General features: G+C 37.5%; 1 protein-coding gene across 1 annotated transcript in view; it reads right to left on the reverse strand.

Annotated features, from left to right (window-relative positions):
- Window positions 1-460: 460 nt before the first annotated feature.
- The window catches only part of KCNH5 (potassium voltage-gated channel subfamily H member 5), a 387182-nt gene continuing 366358 nt past the window's right edge, over window positions 461-21284 (reverse strand). The window contains exon 11 of the mRNA XM_069596769.1: window positions 461-2412. Within this exon, the coding sequence (XP_069452870.1) occupies window positions 1465-2412 (948 nt within the window). The 3' untranslated portion in view covers window positions 461-1464. The remainder of the gene's footprint in view (window positions 2413-21284) is intronic.

Raw genomic sequence — 21284 nt, forward strand, 5'->3', positions numbered from 1 at the left:
TTCCTAAGTTCTTACAAATGAATGTGCATTTTATTCTCAATACATAGCATTTGAGAGTGTAGCTATACATGATCTTTTGTAACTTTTTTTTAGTTGATAATAGGCACTTTCTAAGAAGAGGATTTGTGGCCCCAAAGACTTTGAAATTTGGTCTTTAGTATCCTCCTTTCATAAGCAGATCTGCCTGAGCCTTAGTAGTCTATTGTATCAACTCAGCAGAAGTCCAGCAGTAGAACTGTGTGCAAAAAAAGCTTTAGAAAATTGTAACTAGAATAATATTATAGAAAAGCAGTTGTCTGAGTTGAACAACTTAACATCTACTTTTTAGTGTTTTGGTTTTTTTTTCCTAACCACATTTCACGTAGTACCTCTACAAGCACTAAGAATCGGGTGTGAACAGTTCTGTACCTGTGTTTCATTCTTTCTAAGTCACAAATATGCTACAAAACTTATCTTTTTTATATTCTTTTTTGTTTTATGTCATTCTAGTTAAATTTTGTATATGTTAAATATTGTTTGCTTGGTTTTCTTTTGCTAAGAACCTTTCAAGTTCATCTTTGAGCAAGTTAAAAAAAAAACAAATTTAGAACATTCATCACCTTTGGAAAATCAACATCTCTAACATAAATTGTTAAAAAGACCCTTTTACCCTGTGGTGCAGTATTTCTATAATAATATACACTATATTAATAGTTCAGTATTTATGGGGTTGAAAAACATGAGCTTATAAGATGGTGGCTGTTATCCAAGATGAAGGGAGTAGGGATATCCTTACATAAGAGTTAATGATTACTATCTAAGTGAATGTTAAACAAGGAAAGGTACAGTTGAGCAAAAATGCAATTCATGCACAAACCCCAGAGTAATAAGTTCCATATCCCACGTCGATGTCTGACTGAGGCAACAAAACAGTTATTTCAATGGAGCAAATACTGCCTGTTGTGGAAAATAACCTAACACTATATTACAGAAAAATATCCTATGGAATGAAATCATAAAATGGCACTAATAGTTTAAAAGGTTGAATGATTCCTTGGCATTAATTTATAATTTTAACTTAACAGAAAAGTGAGGAAATGACAGATCAGTATACTCAGCCTGAGATCAGATTTGTCATGGCAACATTGGCAGGTTGGACCCTGATTCTTCAACTATTACACTGCCTTGGTTAACAAAAATCATACTTTAAAAATTACAGAATAGAGATTATAAATAAATGTCAATTGTGCATGCAGTCAACTGCATAATATACAAGCAATATCTATGGTTTTAATAATTATCTTCTTTGGCAGGCCAGAATCCAGCTGGACATGCAATATTTACACATCAAAATCCATATTGTATTCATCATATTGAAAGCAAGTGAAAATATATATATATACGTATATACTGCATATATACACATATGTATATAGATGTATATACTGTTTTTAATATATTAACAAATATATACCTATATATATATTAAAAGTGGATTTCATCTTTGTCAGATTCAGGTGACTCAGGCCTTGAAACACTAAAAATATCCTGACAGGGTATTTGAGGAGGTACTTGGAGAGGCATTTGGGATTTTGGAGAAGAGATTGGGGGTGCGCTTTTCTCTGAGAGTATTTTTAAGATTTCTGCCACCTGCTTCTCCAAGGCAGTCATTCTGCAGCTTAGCAGCTGAATGTCCTCTTTGAGTTCATGTTTGACTTCCTGCAGTGTGGTCTGTAAGGCCTGCTCCGGGATGGGATAAAAGGGGTGTTTGGCATCAGCCTGGATGGGGCTGTGCTCTAATGGACTTCGTGCCTCCCCAGCCTTATCCAAACGAAGGTCACTTTTTGTAATCCCACTGTCACAGGAATCTGTTTTCCTTAATGGGTTTTTGGTCACACTGTTCTCTGAGTCACTGCCCTTGGGGTCCTCGGACAATAGCCCCATCGACTCAGCTTTAGTGACGTTATTCCAGTCTTCCTTCTTCTCCTCATGGGCTCCCATATTATTCTTGAGTCGCAGCCACCCTTTCCCATTTCCATTCTTCATTCTTATGGGGCTGTTGACTTTGAGGCATTTGGGGTCAGCGCCACCACTGGGCTTGAGCTCCATGGCATCGCGGTTGTTTTGCTTGAGGGACTCGCTGGTTTTCATGTAGGCCAGAGACGTCTGAATGGGCGTGATCTGTGACACGGTGACCACGCTGGTGCCGGTGATGGGCGCTCCATTCTGTAAGGAGCGGCTTTCTACCTGCAGCTGGTTCCGCTCGGGGTCGCTCTGCGTTGACCCCTGATTCCGCAGCTCCTTCTGCTGCTTGAATTTCTGGAAGAGCTTTCTTACCGGATGGTCCACCGGGATGCTGAGGGTGACCTCATTCTTTTGCCTGAGGCGCTCCTCCTCTTCTTTCTTCACATCACTGATTTTGCGGAAAATGATCTGTGGAGGGGCAGAAAGATTAAAAACTTGACTATAAAAAAAGATGACTTTATACTTGTGTGACAAGATACCAGGTGTATTCTGTTTTCCAAAGGAAACGCTTGCAGAGAGGGCAAGCAAGACCACTTCTGAAGGGAAAAATAGTCCAGTGCCAGTTAACAGGTACAATACACTTGAAATCAGACATAGAAGCACTGACTAAGCTTGCTAAGCTCATTTTGTCCCACTTCCTTGCATATCAGAGGGGGAATGTAGTAAAGAAACAACTAAATAGAGCTATTTACTTTCTTGTTCACATTCTCATTTCACAGAAAATATACAAATACATAAATGTAAACATCTACTAACCTGTTAGTACATATGTATATGCATATATGTATACATGCATGTGCAAGAAAACACATTTATCTCTTTGCAATATATCACTATTTTCTGTAAGTTTTTCTTTTTTCTTTTAGATCATATTACTTTACAAACCCATTCTAAATGTCACCCTCTGTTTAGAGGTCAAATAATAAGAGTTCTAAGCTATAAAAATACTGAAAAGTTAGGCAGTCTACCGACAGCACTGTGAGTTGGGTAGAAGGAGGGATTAAATTTATATATGTGGCTCTGAGGCCAGAACAAGGATTTCTATATAGAAGCTTCGGGAAGGTAAATACCCCAGGTCAGTATACAAACTTCATTTCAAACTACTATGCATTAACGGATTACACTGCCTCAAAAACTCATGAAACTCACACCACTGAAATATTTGAACAGAAATAAGAATGTTGTCCATGTAATACTTTCACTGAGTAGGAGGCTGGACTCTTCAAATTCCAATATTTAAAAAATTCAAATGCAAAGTTAAATACATAGTACATGCAGGATTAGATGAGCACTCACAAATAAGTAAGCATGCTGTTGCTAAGTCGCTTCAGTCGTGTCCGACTCTGTGCGACCCCAGAGACGGCAGCCCACCAGGCTCCCCCGTCCCTGGGATTCTCCAGGCAAGAACACTGGAGTAGGTTGCCATTTCCTTCTCCAATGCATGAAAGTGAAAAGTGAAAGTGAAGTCGCTCAGTTTTGTCTGACTCTCAGCAACCGCATGGACTGCAGCCTACCAGGCTCCTCCATCCATGGGATTTTCCAGGCAAGAGTACTGGAGTGGGTTGCTATTGCCTTCTCTGATAAGTAAGCATAGATTTTATTAAAAATGGATTTTGAAAATAATACTGTGAAGAAGTTACAACTCCATCAAGAAAAATATAAAAGACTGACTATGTAAGAAATTATTACCATTTATATTATCAGAGTCAGAGGTGAATTTGGAAAGTGCGAGATTTTTTTACTCAGTCTTCTAAAGAACAAAATAACTACAGATGAGGGTTATAAGGAATATTCACAAGGGAGTTATATTAATGTGCTTTCAGAATCAGATAATTCTATGATGCTAGCAAAATTACTTGCCTCCATCACCCTCTCTTATTAAGCTGTTGGTTGGATTAGAAATACATGTGAAGTATATAGTCTCTCTCATGTAATAGACTCTCAAAATATGTTGATTATCTCCCTTGAACTCTCATAAAACACTTTCTGTTTGAAACCATTTTCATCACCTCTGTCTCTGTATAGTCACTGATCTCATGCTAGAACCAATACTAGTAATGATCACTATAAACAGAGAAGTCAGGGAGAAGCAATTTTCCCTATAAAAGCACATTTTCTAAATTGATATTGATGCACTAAATATAGCTTATCAAGAAGTAATAATTTATATTTTAAAATATATATTCTCTAAATTCAGTAACTGACTATAAAGACCAGCATATTTTCCCTTCTCTACTAGTACATGAAATGGATCTTTTTGAAAAAATGTAATTCTAATCTCTTTAGTCTGACATCAAAGCTCCAGCAGTTTAATAAGAAGTCTTTCAAAGGGTTGACATGTTTCTCATGCTTCCTAGGTAAATAAGGCTTGTGCTAAACTTCAAGATATTAACACTTTTTGAGACCAGACAAATCCAAACATGGAAATGAAGATACTCTATTCCTGGATCATTCCCTTTCGCTGTAAATGCAGTTACTTTGATTCTATGAACTGACATAAAGGGACTAATGGAAATGGTGGGTCACATCCTTCTTCCCGCTGGAATCCAGCCTTGTTTGTTTTTAAATGTAGTTAGTTAGCCTTGAAAAGACACAGCCTTGGTGAGGGGTGGTAACTGAGGTTACCCTTCACATTTTGGGGGTGGGGAAATGCATCTATGTCAAATGAACAGTGGAGGAAGGCAAGTGCTTAGTGCACAGGGATGTCAGATAAAATATAAGACATCCATGCAATATTTAGGACACTAAAAAATCATACATTATTTATCTGAACGGGATAAATTTATACTGCCATGTGAGGTTCACAGATGAAAGATTCGGAGTTAGTGGAGACTGAGAATCTGTGGGCATCTTAGACCATAACTTTATGCTTTAAATTTTCAATACAATGGCTAATAATTGCTTCTAATTATTGTGTGCTTACCAAATTTGGGATGCTTTGTGATTTAAGGACGTAATATGCCCAAGTAAAACATCAGTTTAAAAAAAAAAGCCTTCTTTCTTCAGTTTCCCTTACCAGCCAGGCCCTCTCCATCAACCAAAAAACAACACTTTGACACTGCTACCATTAAGTGGAGAACAAAGACTCCTAATGCCATACTCCTGAGTACAAGGGGAGTTCTGTGACAGGGCCAGGCTGCCACTTTGCATCAAGGGACAAATGAAATAGAACTGGGTTGGCATATTTTGTCACCAAAAAGATGTAAAAGCAAATGAGAAAAAGAAAGAATGAGGTTTTGTATATGAAAAACAGAATCCGAAGAATTCATACTTGGATTTAATCAACTATTTAGCATAAACAGACTTGTAAGTCAGAGCTCACTTAAAAAAAAAACAAAAACAACTTTTAAATTGAATGGAGTTTCCTGAATGAGACTAAATTTATCTATTTTGACTGTAGAACAGAAATTATGACTTATCCAAAAATACTTGTAAAAATACTTATAAAAAAAAAGAGGTTACTTTTACAAGCGTATTATCTCATTTAACTGTCATTACTTCTCTATGAGATAGGTCCTATTATTCTCATGTTACAGAAAAGAAGACTGAAGCACAAAAAGTTTGAATGGTTTGCAGTAGGTCACACAGCTAGTAAGTGGCCAGGATACAAATCCATGGGGTCAGATTCCAAACAGTTAACCATTACAGTCTAATGCAGTTCTTCAGGATAACTTTGACACCACCTCCTGGACCTGTGAAAACCCAGACAGGTGAGTGGATGAAGTAGGGAGTGATACAGCAGTTTAACATCCAAAAGGTAACCCTTCACAGAGCATTTGTCATGATGAACCATCCCTCAAAGTGGAGAAATTTAATAAACAGTTGAAGCTCTGTGCTTGTTGAATAAGCAGAGTTGACAAACACTTGCTGAGTAGAATCAAGTTCAAATTTTTGACCCACAGATTAATCTTTAAAGAACTTGAGGAAGAATCCTTGAACTATAAGAATAGAATAACATCCATTAGAATGTATTTTCTAGCTGATGACAAAGCAAAACTGTCCTAATGCGAGGTACGAGAATATAGGCCCTGAAATAAAAAAAAAAAAATTACAGAGGTGTCACAACCAGTTGGCCTATGTCTTATGTGCAAAGCCTGATAGACTTTGCTATCACTTATAAAAAATGTGTTATATAACAAATAAGAAAATAAAGTCACCATATTTCAAAAACATTAAATGTAGTAACATTAAATATAATAAATGCTCATAGTTTGAAGATAATTTTATGACTCTAAACCCCAACTTTGTATAACAACATGTTTTTATTACAAAGGAGACATTTTGTCATAAAAAAGGATGAAAATTATTCTACATTACCATTATAAGCATGAACATTCTCATATAAATTATCTCAGTCCATGCTGAATCTTTCCTTCTAGAGCTTCTTACCTTTAATGTTTTAATCATGTAGAATAAAATGGTTTAAATTCATAAGGAAGAGAAAGATTGATAGTTAGCTAAACCTTCAAAAAATAGTGTGTTTTTATTTTAGATTAAAATAATCTGCAGGCTACTTTTTGGCATTGAAAGAATCTTCAAATAATAATAATAAGAGTTTTCATTATCCGGTTGATTCTTACATAGGCAATGTGTCATACAGAAAGTAAAAAATTTCCTATTAATTCAATACATAAGCTATATACATTAATTCTGCCAAAGGATAACATAAAATTATGATTATTTTTCCTTAGAAAACAAAGATTAAAAATAAAATCCCCCAAAACATTATTTTAAAAAATAATTAAAGGATCTGAGTGAAGTTCAGAGGAGATCAACCTATATAAGAATTAAATCATGTAAAGAAACAATTTGGATTAAAATAAATCAGCTTTTAAAAATGCAATATTTACTTTTTTCTTTAGGAACCTTTAGCAAGAGGTTCCTACAACCTCTTGCACCGTGTCTATCTTTTGCTGAATGGCAAGTCAAATTGCTAATAAACACTAAAAAATTAAGGACAGAATTAGAAAATCACAAATCAGAATATGATCAGAGCCACACATTTATTGGTAGAATGCACAATAGTCTGTACTGTTTCTATGAGTAAAGGGGTTTATTTCATTTAAGCTTTTCTTCTCCTTGCTTCATTATGTTCTGTGGAGCCCATGCTGGAAGGTTTAATTTATTTAAATGATAAAAGCTTCTTAAACTTGACAGGGAACATGGCCAACTGAGCTTTCCATTTCAAAAGTAGGACATTTGATAATAAAAGGGATATCAAAATTGAATAATTTGAATGTGTACTGAACTTTGAAATCCAATAAAAGCAAGGGGAAAAAAAGGGTTAGAATCATTTATTTAATGACATGCATTTAGTATTATGTAATTTGGAGGATAGTGCTATACTCTCTGAAATGGCTCATCACTTCCCAGATCTGTGAATCTACAGAATTGACTAGGAATTTATAGCTATTTATACAATCAAACACTAGCTCCAGATTATCTGACTCTCTTTAAGGACTTAGTTGTTTTGGTGCTTTGGTTCCTTTTACTGTTTCTATAAAGTTAGTCACTAATCCTAACTCTAGTCTTTTCAACCATTCCAACCTGAACTAATACAACAAAGAAGTACTTAGCAATCACTATTGTGTATATATCAGATGCTACCAACTTTTTTTAACAAAGGCCGCAGTGACAGAGCTGTAGGAGGTGACCATGTGTGACTGAAGGATAACAATGATACACCATACTCTGATTTGAAATATGGCTCCCTTGCTTCATTCAACCATTCATAGGCTCTTCCAGGGCAAAGAATGTGTTACAGATCTAGTTCAGCCTCTTAGGTCCTAAATGAGCTTTGAGGAATTAATTAATTAAGTGATTAATACAAAGAAAAAGGAAGGAAAGGAGGTGAGTAGAAAGGAAAAAGTAAGGAAATGAGAGAAAAAGAAAACTGTTTGATTTTGTTAATGTGTTGGGAAATACAAATAGGTGTGGTTCATATGATGCAAATGCAGGACATTCTCGGAGAAGGCAATGGCACCCCACTCCAGTACTCTTGCCTGGAAAACCCCATAGATGGAGGACCCTGGTGGGCTGCAGTCCATGGGGTCGCTAAAGTTGGTCGGACACACCTGAGCGACTTCACTTTCACTTTTCACTTTCATGCATTGGAGAAGGAAATGGCAACCGACTCCAGTGTTCTTGCCTGGAGAATCCCAGGGACCAGGGAGCCTGGTGGGCTGCCATCTATGGGGTCACACAGAGTCGGACACGACTGAAGCAACTTAGCAGCAGCAGCAGCAGCAGCAGCAGCAGGACATTCTAGAATTAACTGTTAAAATCATGCATTTCTATTACTAAAGTTTTTTCATTAAAAAAAAATAAAACAAGGAAGCCAAAGTCTTCAAAACCAAGAATATAGCTAGTCCAAGGTAAAACTGGCAAAGTTTAGATTCAGTCTCAAATATTGCAATAATCCATGATTTGTCTTCCCTGTCTCAGTTTCTAACTTTATTTCCCTTTATTCCATTCTTTTCTATTATACATCAAATATGATAGTGTCCCACAGACAAAAATCACAGAGTAAAATCAAAGCTCTTTAATGCAGTCAGCAAGCCTACAGTGGTTAGTTAACCTTCCTTTCCAACTTCTGTTTTCCTTCACTCTCACTTGACCTTCACACACCAGCTACTGAATCAATTTGAGATCTAGAGTCTAACACTGCACATAGTGTTCTCTCTCCTCCTCCTCACCTTCTGGGGAGCTCCTACTTATCCTTTAATCCTCAACTCACTCTGCTCTTCTTTATGAGGCAGGACCAGCTAAACAATGTGCTTAATGTGCTTTTTTTTTTTTTTTAAGTTGCTCAGTCATGTCCAACTCTGTGACCCCATCGAATGTAGCCCACCAGGCTCCTCTGTCCATGTGGATTCTCCAGGCAAGTATACTGGAGTGAGTTTCCATGGCCTCCTCCAGGGGATCAACCCAGGGATTGAACCCAGGTCTCCTGCATTACAGGCATATTCTTTACCATCTGAGCCAACAGGGAAGCCTGGCTATACAATATGTAGGGCCAAATACAACACAAAAACTCAGGGCCTCTAATATCATACTTAATGGTAAAATACTGAAAGCTCTTTCAAGAGTTCAGGAAAGAGACAGCTACGTACCATCTTGTCAATCCTATTCATCACTGTGCTAAAGCGAATAGTCAGGGAAATTGTCAAGAAAATGAAATAAAAGACATCCAGAGTGAAGAAGAATTAAAACCATCTCTATTTGGAGTTGACATGATTAGGTACACAGAAAATCCTAAGGAATCCACATACAATTATGCATGCACGCACACACACACACAAACATACAGCCAAAAAATCTAGTAGAGCTAAAAGGACTTCAGCAAAAATGTAGGATACAAAATCAATAAAATGTTAGTTGTATTTCTATACTAGTAATGAATAATCTAAAAATAAAACTAAGAAAATAATGTCAGAAGACAGCATCAAAGAAAATAGAATACTTAGGAAAAATTTTAACAAAAGAAACACAGGACTTAAACACAAAAACTATAAAACATTGTTCAAATAAGCTAAAGATCCAAATCAATAGATATTCATGTTTATAAATTGAAAGACTAAATATTGTTAGCATGACCTTATCCCCCAAATTCATCTGCAGATTTTATTCCTAAATTAATTAGGAATTAAAATAAAAACTTTATTTTTCAGGAACTGACAAGCTGACCCTAAAATATAGGTGGAAATGCGAGGGACCCAGAATATCTAAAAACATCAAAATATAAGAATGTAGTTGGCGGATTCATACTTTCCAGTTTAAAATTTTATTCCAAAGCTTTAGTAATCAAGACAATGTGGTACTGGCATAAGGACAGACATATACATCAACGGAATAGACTAAGAGTCTAAAAATAAACCTATGCATTTATGGTCAATTGCTTTTTGACAAGAATGCCAAGAGGATTCAATTAGGAAAGATTAACCTTTTCAACAAATGGTGCTGGAGCAACTGCATGTTCACAAAAAAGAAAAATATATAGATAGATAGACAGAGATGCCAGTCTCATACCATACAGAAAATTCAACTACAAAATGTATCAAAGACTAAAATGTATCAAAGACTTAAATGTAAGAGCTAAAACCATAAAATTCCTAGAAAGAACCCAAGGCATAAATTGTAGTGACCTTGAATTAGGCAAAGCTTTCTCAGACACCTAAATCTCAAGCCATCAAAAATATTAAATAATTTGGACTTCACTAAACTTTAAAACTTAATCATAAAAAAGAATGAAATAATACCATTTGCAGCAATATGGATGGACCTAGAGATTATCATGCTAAGTAACTCAGAGAGAAAGACAAATATAATAACACTTATATATGAAATCTGAAAAAGCTTTCACAAATGAACTTATATACAAAAGAGAAATAGGCCAATAGAAATAGAAAACGAACTTATGCTTACCAGAAGAGAATCAGTAAGGGGGAGGGATCAATTAATAATGAAAGTCACTTTGCTTTACACTTGAAACTAATACAGCACTGTAAATCAACTGTACTTCAATAAAAATAGACAAAAATACTCAAAGAATTAGAAAAGATATTTACCCAAAGATGCTACACAAATTATCAACTGGCGCATGAAAAGGCACTCAGCATCATTAGTCATAAGGGAAATGCAAGCCAAAACCACAATTTCACATCCTCTAGGATGGCTATAATAAAAAGATAATAAGTATTATTAATAGCAGAAAATACCAAGTGTTGGGAGGATGCAGAGTAACTGTAACCCTCGTACACTGCTGGTGCAAACATAAAAACGCCTCTGTGGAAAACAGCTTGTCAGTTTCTCAAAAATGTGACACAGAGTAGCCATACAACCCAGCAATTCCACTGCTGCTGCTGCTGCTGCTAAGTCGCTTCAGTCGTGTCTGACTCTGTGCGACCCCAGAGATGGCAGCCCATCAGGCTCCCCAGTCCCTGGGATTCTCCAGGCAAGAACACTGGAGTGGGTTGCCATTTCCTTCTCCAATGCATGAAAGTGAAAAGTGAACGTGAAGCCGCTCAGTCGTGTCCGACTCTTAGCGACCCCATGGACTGTAGTCCATCAGGCTCCTCCATCCATGGGATTTTCCAGGCAAAAGTACTGGAGTGGGGTGCCATTGCCTTCTCCCAAGCAATTCCACTAGTAGGTATATATTCAAGAAAAATAAAAATGTAGTGATGCAAAAACTTGTACATGAATGTTCATAGTGGCATTATTCATGATAGCCAAAAAGTAGAAACAATCCAAACATCTAATAATGAATGAATCAGCAAACAAAATGTGGTATACTCATACAAAAACTACTACTTAGCCATAAAAGGAAACAAAGTACTGATCCATTTAACACCTTGAAAATATTACCCCAAGTGCAAGAAGCCTGATACACAGTGTCATGGATTGTATGATTTCACTTATATAAAATGTTTAGTATAGGCAAATTTAGTCAGGAAGTAATGTTTTCCAAAGTTTAGGGGATATGGGAAATGGGGAATGAATACTAGCAAGGGTGAGATTTCTTGTGAGGGCAATGAAAATATTCTGGAGTTAGATAGTGGGGATGGTTGCACAATTTTGTGAATGTACTAAAAATCACTGAACTGTCTCCTTTAAAATGGTGAATTGTATGGTGCATGAATTATATCACTAAAAAAAAAGCAGGTCTCCTTGTTCAAAATGATGAAGACTTTCAAGATAGCAGCAACAGAGTATTCAACCAAGATCAGAGCTCTTCGCCTGAGAGCAAATTCTTAAGGCTGGGCATCCAGGAAGCCACCATGCTGGGAGACTTTCACTCACTGCCCCTGGGCAGAACTGGTCCTGTCCTATTCTGCATCCTCAGGGCATTTATTTTATGACACATGAATGGTGGGATACAGAAGCAAATAAGATAATCATTCACACTGTATTTGTTAAACACTTACCATGTCAAGCCCTGTTTAAGAGTTATGTATATATCAAAACAAAACAAAACCTCTTAACTATTCCATAGAATGTCAGGTGATGTGGGCTACGAAGAAAAAGAACGAGAATCAGGACCTAGAGAAGGCAAAGTGGTTGGATCTCTATTGGGAAGTGATATTGGAGCAAAGACAGTCATGGAATGAAGAAGCTGGCCATGCAGACGGCCATGGGGACACGGGGAACCCGAGCTGAGAGCGTCTGCATGTTTGACGAACAGTGAGGAAGACAGAGCAGCTGCCATTTAGTAACCATGGGGAGAATTACTGCCAAGGAGGTTGGAGAGGAGGCCACGGACTTCGGTTTTTAAATGTGAGCAGACGCCATGGGAGACTTTGGAGCAGAGGGTCTCACTTCCACTCTGAAAGGACAGCTCAGGCTGTTGTGGGAAAAATAAATTATATAATCAGAAGGACAAGAAGATAGCAGTTAGGAAGCTTTTTGGGTAACTCTGCTGGGACATCATGTTTGACTAAGACAAGAGAGAGAGAAATGCAGGTAGTGACAAGTGGCCAAATTCTGAATTTATTTTGCCAGTAAGACTAATGGAGTTTGCAGATGTACTGGATAAACAATCTTAGAAATATAAAAGAAAAATTTAAAGTCTCTCTCTAGGCTACACAAAAGTATAAATAGCAGTACCATTTTCTGATGGTGAAACCTGACATGGTGTCCTGTAAACTAGAAAGACAAGCTATCTGTCCCCCAATACACACACACACACACACACACACACACACACACAGATGCATATATACATACATGCATATATAAACATGTGCACAATGTATAAAAGTGGAACAAAAGCAGTATAATTGACTTAGCACTCCCATTAAAGGCTGTAGGGAATCACGGCTGAGAGGCTCAGCCATCACTGGTCCACAGCAATGATGAGATCTGCCAGGCAGGCACTGTGATGCCCCTCTTCCCCGGTAGTGGGGTAAAGTCCTTTATTAGTTTCTCAGTCTGCTCTTTGGGATAAGTTCTATCATCCACTGTTCTCTGTGGCTCATGATTCCTTTTCTTTGGATGCTCATTTTTGTCCATTTCCCTGTACAGTTCAAACCTATTATCAGGATTGGAAATTTTATCCTATTTCAAGATTGTAGAGCTTCCTCAGCTTCTTCCCGCCTGCAGATTAGGGGCCTGAGGTTTGGCTTTGAGATCACATTAAAAACAAAAAAAAATGATTTTTTAAGGCCAAGCTTAAGAGTGAAGGCAGGAGGAGAAGGGGACGACAGAGGATGAGATGGTTGGATGGCATCACCGACTCAATGGACATGAGTTTGGGTAAACTCCATGAGTTGGTGATGGGCAGGGAGGCCTGGCATGCTGCAGTTCATGGGGTCGCAAAGAGTCAGACACAAATGAGTGACTGAACTGAACTGAACTGATGGTTTCTTTGGCCATATAATTATCTTTAAAAAAATTAGCTTCTGATCTGTTTATAGTCGATTCCATATTCCTGCAACCTCACAAAAAGGTATTTCCTAGATACAGTTCTCAAGTCTGGTTTAATCCTTTACTTTCTTGGCACCAGCCTCTGTTACTCTCAGTCTCTGCCTCTGTCTCTTTCTCCATGATGGAAACTACATTGAAAGCATCAGGCTTGATGGGATGTCACAGCTCTCTTATCTGGTCTTGGCCATGTGAAAGTCACTCAGCCGTGTCCGACTCTTTGCAACCCCATGGACTATACAGTGCACGGCATTCTCCAGGCCAAAATACTGGAGTGGGTGGCCATTCCTTTCTCCACGGGATCTTCTTAATCCAGGTACCGAACCCAGGTCTCCTACATTACAAGTGGATTCCTTATCAGTTGAGCCACCAGGGAAGCCATGAAACCATCTAAATGGATTTTTTTTTGTACCAAAAAGCCATTTTTGTACAAAAACTTTTCTGTCTTATTTTTACATTTTCGTGTTCTAAATCCTTTCCATATCTGCTTACAGGCTATCCAATTCTTACCTGTGATCACTTCTTTCTTCTCATGCCTTGCTAAATGTAACCAGTCACAACCCCTACTCACTACTAGTATTCTGCTTTCCAAACTTTCCCAAAAGAACTAGTGCATTGGAACACAATCTCAGGTGGCCACTATACCACATGTTCCATCACTGTAAAATATTGGTTTCCATCTTTTCATGTCTCAAATATCAATTTTCTTACTTATTTCTACTCCTGTTAAGTTACTGTCTCATATTTTAGAATTAATGTTGGCAGAGTCTCACTCTTGGTATCAACTTAAGCTGATAGCCAACAATTTATTTCCAGTGACACAAATATGAGAATATGTTTAACACAGTGTACTGTATGGTTTAAATAAAGCTGGTAAATTTTTATATTTTTTCCAACAATTAAGAATTCAAATAATATCTAAATATAGAATCATAAACTTTTTTTAAAATTACCTTCAATTCTAAAAAGTCCTCTTGCACAAAAAAATATATAAATTCATCAATAAATAGACATGAAATTAAGACTATGTCCATAACTACTGATCAAGACAAACTAAAACACTGATCATTAACCAAGAAGGAAAATAAATTACATAAGACAAGAACAATGGAAGGGTAATAATTAAACAAACACTCACACAGTTTTACTGGCAACAGATATATGGGAGATTCAAATTTGAATTCAACATCACAGTTTCAAGAGTACTGAGCAGAAAACTGTTATTTACATACTTGAAAGAAAAAGAAAGTGAAGTCACTCAGTCATGCCCAACTCTTTGCGAGCCCATGGCCATGGGATTCTCCAGGCAAGAATACTGGAGTAGGTTGCCATTTCCTTCTCCAGAGGATCTTCCCTACACAGGGACTGAATCCAGCTCTCCCACCCTGCAGGTAGACTCTTTACTGTCTGAGCCACCAGGGGCTCCATACTTGACATATCAATAAAAACAAAAATGAAATTAATATTTGGGAACAAGTCATAAAAGGAAATAATTGTTAAGGCAGTGCTAAACAAAAATTAGAGAACATTTATTTTCCCAGAATCTGAACACAACATACATATATTATTAAAAAAAGGATCCTTCTTAAAGAACTATAATTTTCAACTGCAACTATTTGTAAGCATTTAGATATTTAGAAGAAGATTCAGAAGAATAAAGTTATTTTACTTTTAAGTTCTTATAGAATTTTTAGCACACTCAAGTTTAAAGGAACAAAATTGATTTAAAAAAATCACCATTACATGTTGCTTGCTATGCAATGTAAGACGAAAGCCACTAGTATTGGCTTAAATCCATAAATGGACCATTAGATCACAATGTTTTTGATAACCTAGTTATTCTGTCACAGTAGCAATTGTGTCCACATGGCTTCATCTTGGAATTGCTGCAATAAAAATACCAGATTGGGGGAATTGTACTAAGTATTTCCCATGGATTATTTACTCCTCTAAATTGAACAATAATCCATTTTATAGACTAAAACACTGAGGCTTAGAGAGATTTTTAAAATCTTCCCCAAGTCTACACAACTAATGAGAGACAAAACTAGGTTTCCAACCTGGTTCTGTTGAACTCAAAAACTAGATTTCTCTGATTTAAGAATGCCTGATCTAAGTTTAGGAGAGATGCAAAGGACCGAAAGGCTTAAAGGCCTAGGGAGAAGGAAATTAAATGATAAATGAGGTTAAATCACTTTAGTAATGGCATACACCAAAGTCATGACTGGGCTGAAAGTTTAACACACAGAAGGAGATACAGACATATGAATATGTAATAGGACTTTTCAGTATGCAAGCAGAAAATAACACTGCTTAACATTTGTCAAATGTGATACATTTTATAACACACTTTAGCATATGTTGCCTCATTCCCCTTCTCCAAACTCTACAAGTCAGGCAGGGCAATTATTATTATCCCTATTTGACAGATGAAGGTCAGAGAAGTTATATGAGTTGCCTGAATTCATTTAGCTAGCAAATGGCCAAGCCCGGACTGAAATCTATTTTCTACTGCCAACTCCAGTGTTCCTTCCACTATTCCACGCTGACACTCCTAATGCTATGTATAATTTTGTTTTATAGTTTACAATGAACTTTCAGCTATATTACTCTATCAGATCTCATTTGATACTATTTCTTTGTTCCCAGGAACACATCTAATATGTGGCTTCAGCATTTGCCTTGTAAGATAATTGCTGTGCCTCAGGGAGAACCACTATTGAAGTAAGGCAGTTACAATACCTCAAAAAAAATATTTTCTTAATGAAAGAAAATTTCTATGGTTTTGTCTGAAAAACCCACTCTAGTATATATAAATATGTGTTCATTTCTGCCCCTGATGCTAAAAGAATGTTGCAGCTTTTAGTTACTATCACACACAAATTCTTTGCTGCTGGGAAATATAGATTGATAGGTAAATAATTATCTGTTGGAGTGTTATCTTCTAGAAAGATTTAGCTATGTATATCTAGTCTAGATGCTATCTTATTGTTTCAATCTTTTACATTTGGAATCAAATTTACATGAAATAATTCTTGGATATTTCTTTATTTTGTGGAATTTGATAGCTGAAACTCAAGAGGAATCAAGTGAATGGGCACTTGGATGGATAGGCAACCATTCAGTTAGATTCAGAACTAAGTCCACTCTCTTGTTTGTAGATTAAAATGGTGCATCCTTTTTTTTTTTTAAAAAAAAGATGTCTCTGAGAGTCAGGAGACTAGGGTTTGGATACTATCTCTGACTACCTGTAGACAGTTGACCAAGCCACTCAGTCTTTCTAAATATCAGATGTACTTAAATATCTATTTATACAGGTAAATAATTCTCTATTTTATCAGGCTGATTTAGCTATTCTATGTCAAACAGACATCAATTGCTTATGTTGAATCTGCTGCTAAGTCGCTTCAGTTGTGTCCGACTCTGGGCAACCCCAGAGACGGCAGCCCACCAGGCTCTCCTGTCCCTAGGATTCTCCAGGCAAGAACACTGGAGTGGTTTGCCATTTCCTTCTCCAGTGTATAAAAGTGAAAAGTGAAAGTGAAGTCGCTCAGTCAAGTCTGACTCTTCATGACCCCATGGACTGCAGCCTACCAGGCTCCTCCTCATGGGATTTTCCAGGCAAGAGTACTGGAGTGGGGTGCCACTGCCTTCTCCAATGTTGAATCTAATGAGTGGTATAAATATAGCATATGTTGACCCAGCTGAATTCAAAATGGTGTCTGTATTTGTTGACTGCAAAATAACCAAGTTCTTGTGTAGAAATCACTCCTCTTTCATTCACCACTTGGATTATTGAACTTTCCATAAAAGCTAAATTAAATGTGCAAGTAATTTTTCCCTGCCTCTTTGGAACATCTCTATTCCATTTGAATAACTTGTATAATACTTTCAATACATAACATTCTAGTAAAAGGCTAGCAGAAACAGAATTGGTGATAAGTGCCCCCTTCCAACTTAAAAACACCTTTTGCAAGTGACTTGATGTTTAGAGGATCCAGTGGAAAGAACAATGATGGGTCATTTGGAGACTGGAATTCTAGTCCTACCCAGAGATCTAATTAGCTATGTGACCTTGTGTACAAGTCCCATAATCTTTTGGGACTTTAGTTTCTTTACTTAAATACTTATCTCTTGGGCTTCCCTGGCAGCTCAACTTGTAGAGAATCCGCCTGCAGTACAGGAGGACTGGGTTCCATCCCTGGGCTGGGAAGATCCCCTGGAGAAGGGAAAGGCTACCCACTCCAGTGTTCTGACCTGGAGAATCACGTGGACTGTGTCATCCATGGGGTCACAAAAAGTCGGACATGACTACCGGCTTTCACTTCACTTACGACAAGGCTAGATTCAGTTCTTTTCAGCTTTAACTATCTTCAGATATATGAAATAAGTCAGACAATCTATTTTACTCTCTTTAAATTATTCCTAACATAACTTTTTCTTGCTAGAAGATTGCCCCCTTGCCTAATTTTCCAAATGTCAAAATTCTTTTCATCAAACCCTGGCTCTGCTGAGGCTCCTATGACCCTCGGTAACAATTACAGAGCTAGGATACATACATGTGCTGCTTTTATTTTTGTTTTGATTTTGCTTCCTCCACAGGCAACTGCTCACATGCTGTGCTAAGATAAGATGAAAGTTTGCTGCTAATTACCAAGGTTGTGCTTCTAAAGAGTGTGGGCCAGTAATTGAATTGCAGTGTCTAGAGCTGGGTATTAGCTAATAACTTTGTTCCCACAGTGCTACGCTGTAATTAGTTATTCTAGTCAAAGAAGAGTGAGAAGCTCTGTGGCTGTTTCTTTAGTGCTGCCGTTGTCAGGAGTTGGAAACTATAGTTTTAAAAGAACAGAGCTGTGATTGACTGAGTGATTGAGAAGTGTCAGTTCAGTTTCCCACCAACATGCCTGTGCAGACACACACTGCATAGCCAACAGAGGCTCCTGGAAGTAAAGTTTGACCTCTCATCATTGTCAGGTCCGGTTAAAGATATCTAGGCTCTGGGGTGCAAATTTTGAAAAATCATATGTGAGTATTAGATGGCAATATAATCTATGATAACCTCACTTATATATTCATATATTGGTACTAAATTACTATTCATTCATTAAAACATTTATCTGTGATTTATTCTGTTTGGAAATATGTTTACAAATATGCTTACAGTCAAGATAGATCTGCCAGTATCATTTTCTATTTATTATTAGCTATTATTTATTGTTAGCTAGTTGTGTTCTCCTTATGTGGAAGGGCATCATATTCCATACATTACTGTGATAGCAGGTATTGTCTCCTAATAACACAGGTAAAATAATATGTAACTTGAGAAGACTATTTGCCCTGTTTTCTTAGAAAGCACAAACTATATAGCTCATCTGATAATTCAGAGAATTTTGGATCTGAATGAAAGATAATCTCTGAGGAGCAAGCTAATTATTTTTAGTTGAGAATCACATGGGATAAAAGGGAGAATATGAGAGATCATAGTTGATTGTGGACATAAGCAGGGAAGGAGAGGGAGTATGAGAGTTTATGTTTTTGAGGGTCAGCTGGGATCCAGGAAAATTTTGCACAGAGAATATAAAAATAAATGATAAATAAATGCAGAGATAGGCCATGTATATGGTTTGGAACACTGACTATAGTGAAGATGGAAGAAGCTCTCCCCTAATTTATTCATAGATTTATTATAATGCAAATCAAAATCCTAGGAGGATCTTTTGAAGAATTAACAAGGCAGTTTTATAATGTATACGGATATGTAAAATGTATACAATAGCCAGATCACACCCAATTGATAGGAAAAATGCTAGAAGACATACTGCCTATATTTTCCTATTAGAAACTATAGTAATTAAGATACTTTGGTTAACATATGTCTTAGTCTTGTCAGGCTGCCACAACAGAATATTATAGACTGGGTGATTTATCAGTTCAGTTCAGTTCAGTCACTCACTCAGTCATGTCTCTTTGTGACACCATGGACTGCAGCATGCCAGGCCACCCTGTCCATCGCCAACTCCTGAAGTTTACTCAAACTCATGTCCATTGAGTCAGAGATGCCATCCAACCACCTCATCCTCTGTCTCGTCCCCTTCTCTGCCTGCCCTCAATCTTTCCCAGCATCAGCGTCTTTTCATATGAGTCAGTTCTTCACATCAGGTGGCCAAAGTATTGAAGTTTCAACTTCAACATCAGTCCTTCCAAAGAATATTCAGGACTGATTTCCTTTAGCATGGACTGGTTGGATCTCCTTGCAGTCCAAGGGACTCTCAAGAGACTTCTCCAACACCACAGGTCAAAAGCATCCATTCTTCAGTGCTCAGCTTTCTTTATAGTCCAACTCTCACATCCATACATGACTACTGGACAAACCATAGCCTTGACCAGAAGGACCTTTGTTGGCAAAGTATTCTCTCTGCTTTTTAATATGCTGTCTAGGTTGGTCATAACTTTTCTTCCAAGGAGTAAGTGTCTTTTAATTTCATGGCTGCATGAATTTCATGGCTGACTTATAAATATCAGAAATTTATTTCTCACAGTTCGAGAAGTTGGGAAATCCAAGATCAAGACGTTGGTAGATTTGGTATCTGGTGAGGCAAGAATACACAGAAAAACTGTACAAAAAGGATCTTCACAACCCTGATAATCACGATGGTGTGATCAGTCACCTAGAGCCAGGCATCGTGGAATGTGAAGTCAAGTGGGCCTTAGAAAGCATCACTACAAACAAAGCTAGTGGAGGTGATGGAATTCCAGTAGAGTTATTTCAAATCCTGAAAGATGGTGTTGTCAAAGTGCTGCAATCAATATGCCAGCAAATTTGGAAAACTCAGCAGTGGTCACACAACTGGAAAAGGTCAGTTTTCATTCCAAACCCAAAGAAAGGCAATGCCAAAGAATGCTCAAACTACCAGACAATTTCACTCATCTCACATGCTAGTAAAGTAATGCTCAAAATTCTCCAAGCTAGGCTTCAGCAATACGTTTACCGTGAACTCCCTGATGTTCAAGCTGGTTTTAGAAAAGGCAGAGGAACCAGAGATCAAATTGCCAACATCCGCTGGATCATCAAAAAAGCAAGAGAGTTCCAGAAAAACATCTATTTCTGCTTTATTGACTATGCCAAAGCCTTTGACTGTGTGGATCACAAGAAACTGTAGAAAATTCTGAGAGATGGGAATACCAGACCACCTAACCTGCCTCTTGAGAAATCTGTATGCAAGTTAGGAAGCAACAGTTAGAACTGGACATGGGACAACAGACTGGTTCCAAATAGGAAAAGGAGTATGTCAAGGCTGTATATTGTCAACCTGCTTATTTAACTTATATGCAGAGTACATCGTGAGAAACGCTGGACTGGAAGAAGCACAAGCTGGAATCAAGATTGCCGGGAGAAATACCAATAATCTCAGATATGCAGATGACACCATCCTTATGGCAGAAAGTGAAGAGGAACTCAAAAGCCACTTGATGAAAGTGAAAGAGGAGAGTGGAAAAAGTTGGCTTAAAGCTCAACATTCAGAAAACGAAGATCATGGCATCTGGTCCCATCACTTCATGGGAAATAGATGGGGAAACAGTGGAAACAGTGTCAGACTTTATTTTTGGGGGCTCCAAAATCACCGCAGATGGTGACTGCGGCCATGATATTAAAAGACGCTTACTCCTTGAAAGAAAAGTTATGAACAACCTAGATAGTATATTCAAAAGCAGAGACATTACTTTGCCGGCTAAGGTCTGTCTAGTCAAGGCTATGGTTTTTCCAGTGGTCACGTATGGATGTGAGAGTTGGACTGTGAAGAAGGGTGAGCACTGAATAATTGATGCTTTTGAACTGTGGTGTTGGCGAAGTCTCTTGA

Source organism: Ovis canadensis, chromosome 7 (assembly GCF_042477335.2).
Source record: "Ovis canadensis isolate MfBH-ARS-UI-01 breed Bighorn chromosome 7, ARS-UI_OviCan_v2, whole genome shotgun sequence".
Lineage (NCBI taxonomy): Eukaryota > Metazoa > Chordata > Mammalia > Artiodactyla > Bovidae > Ovis > Ovis canadensis.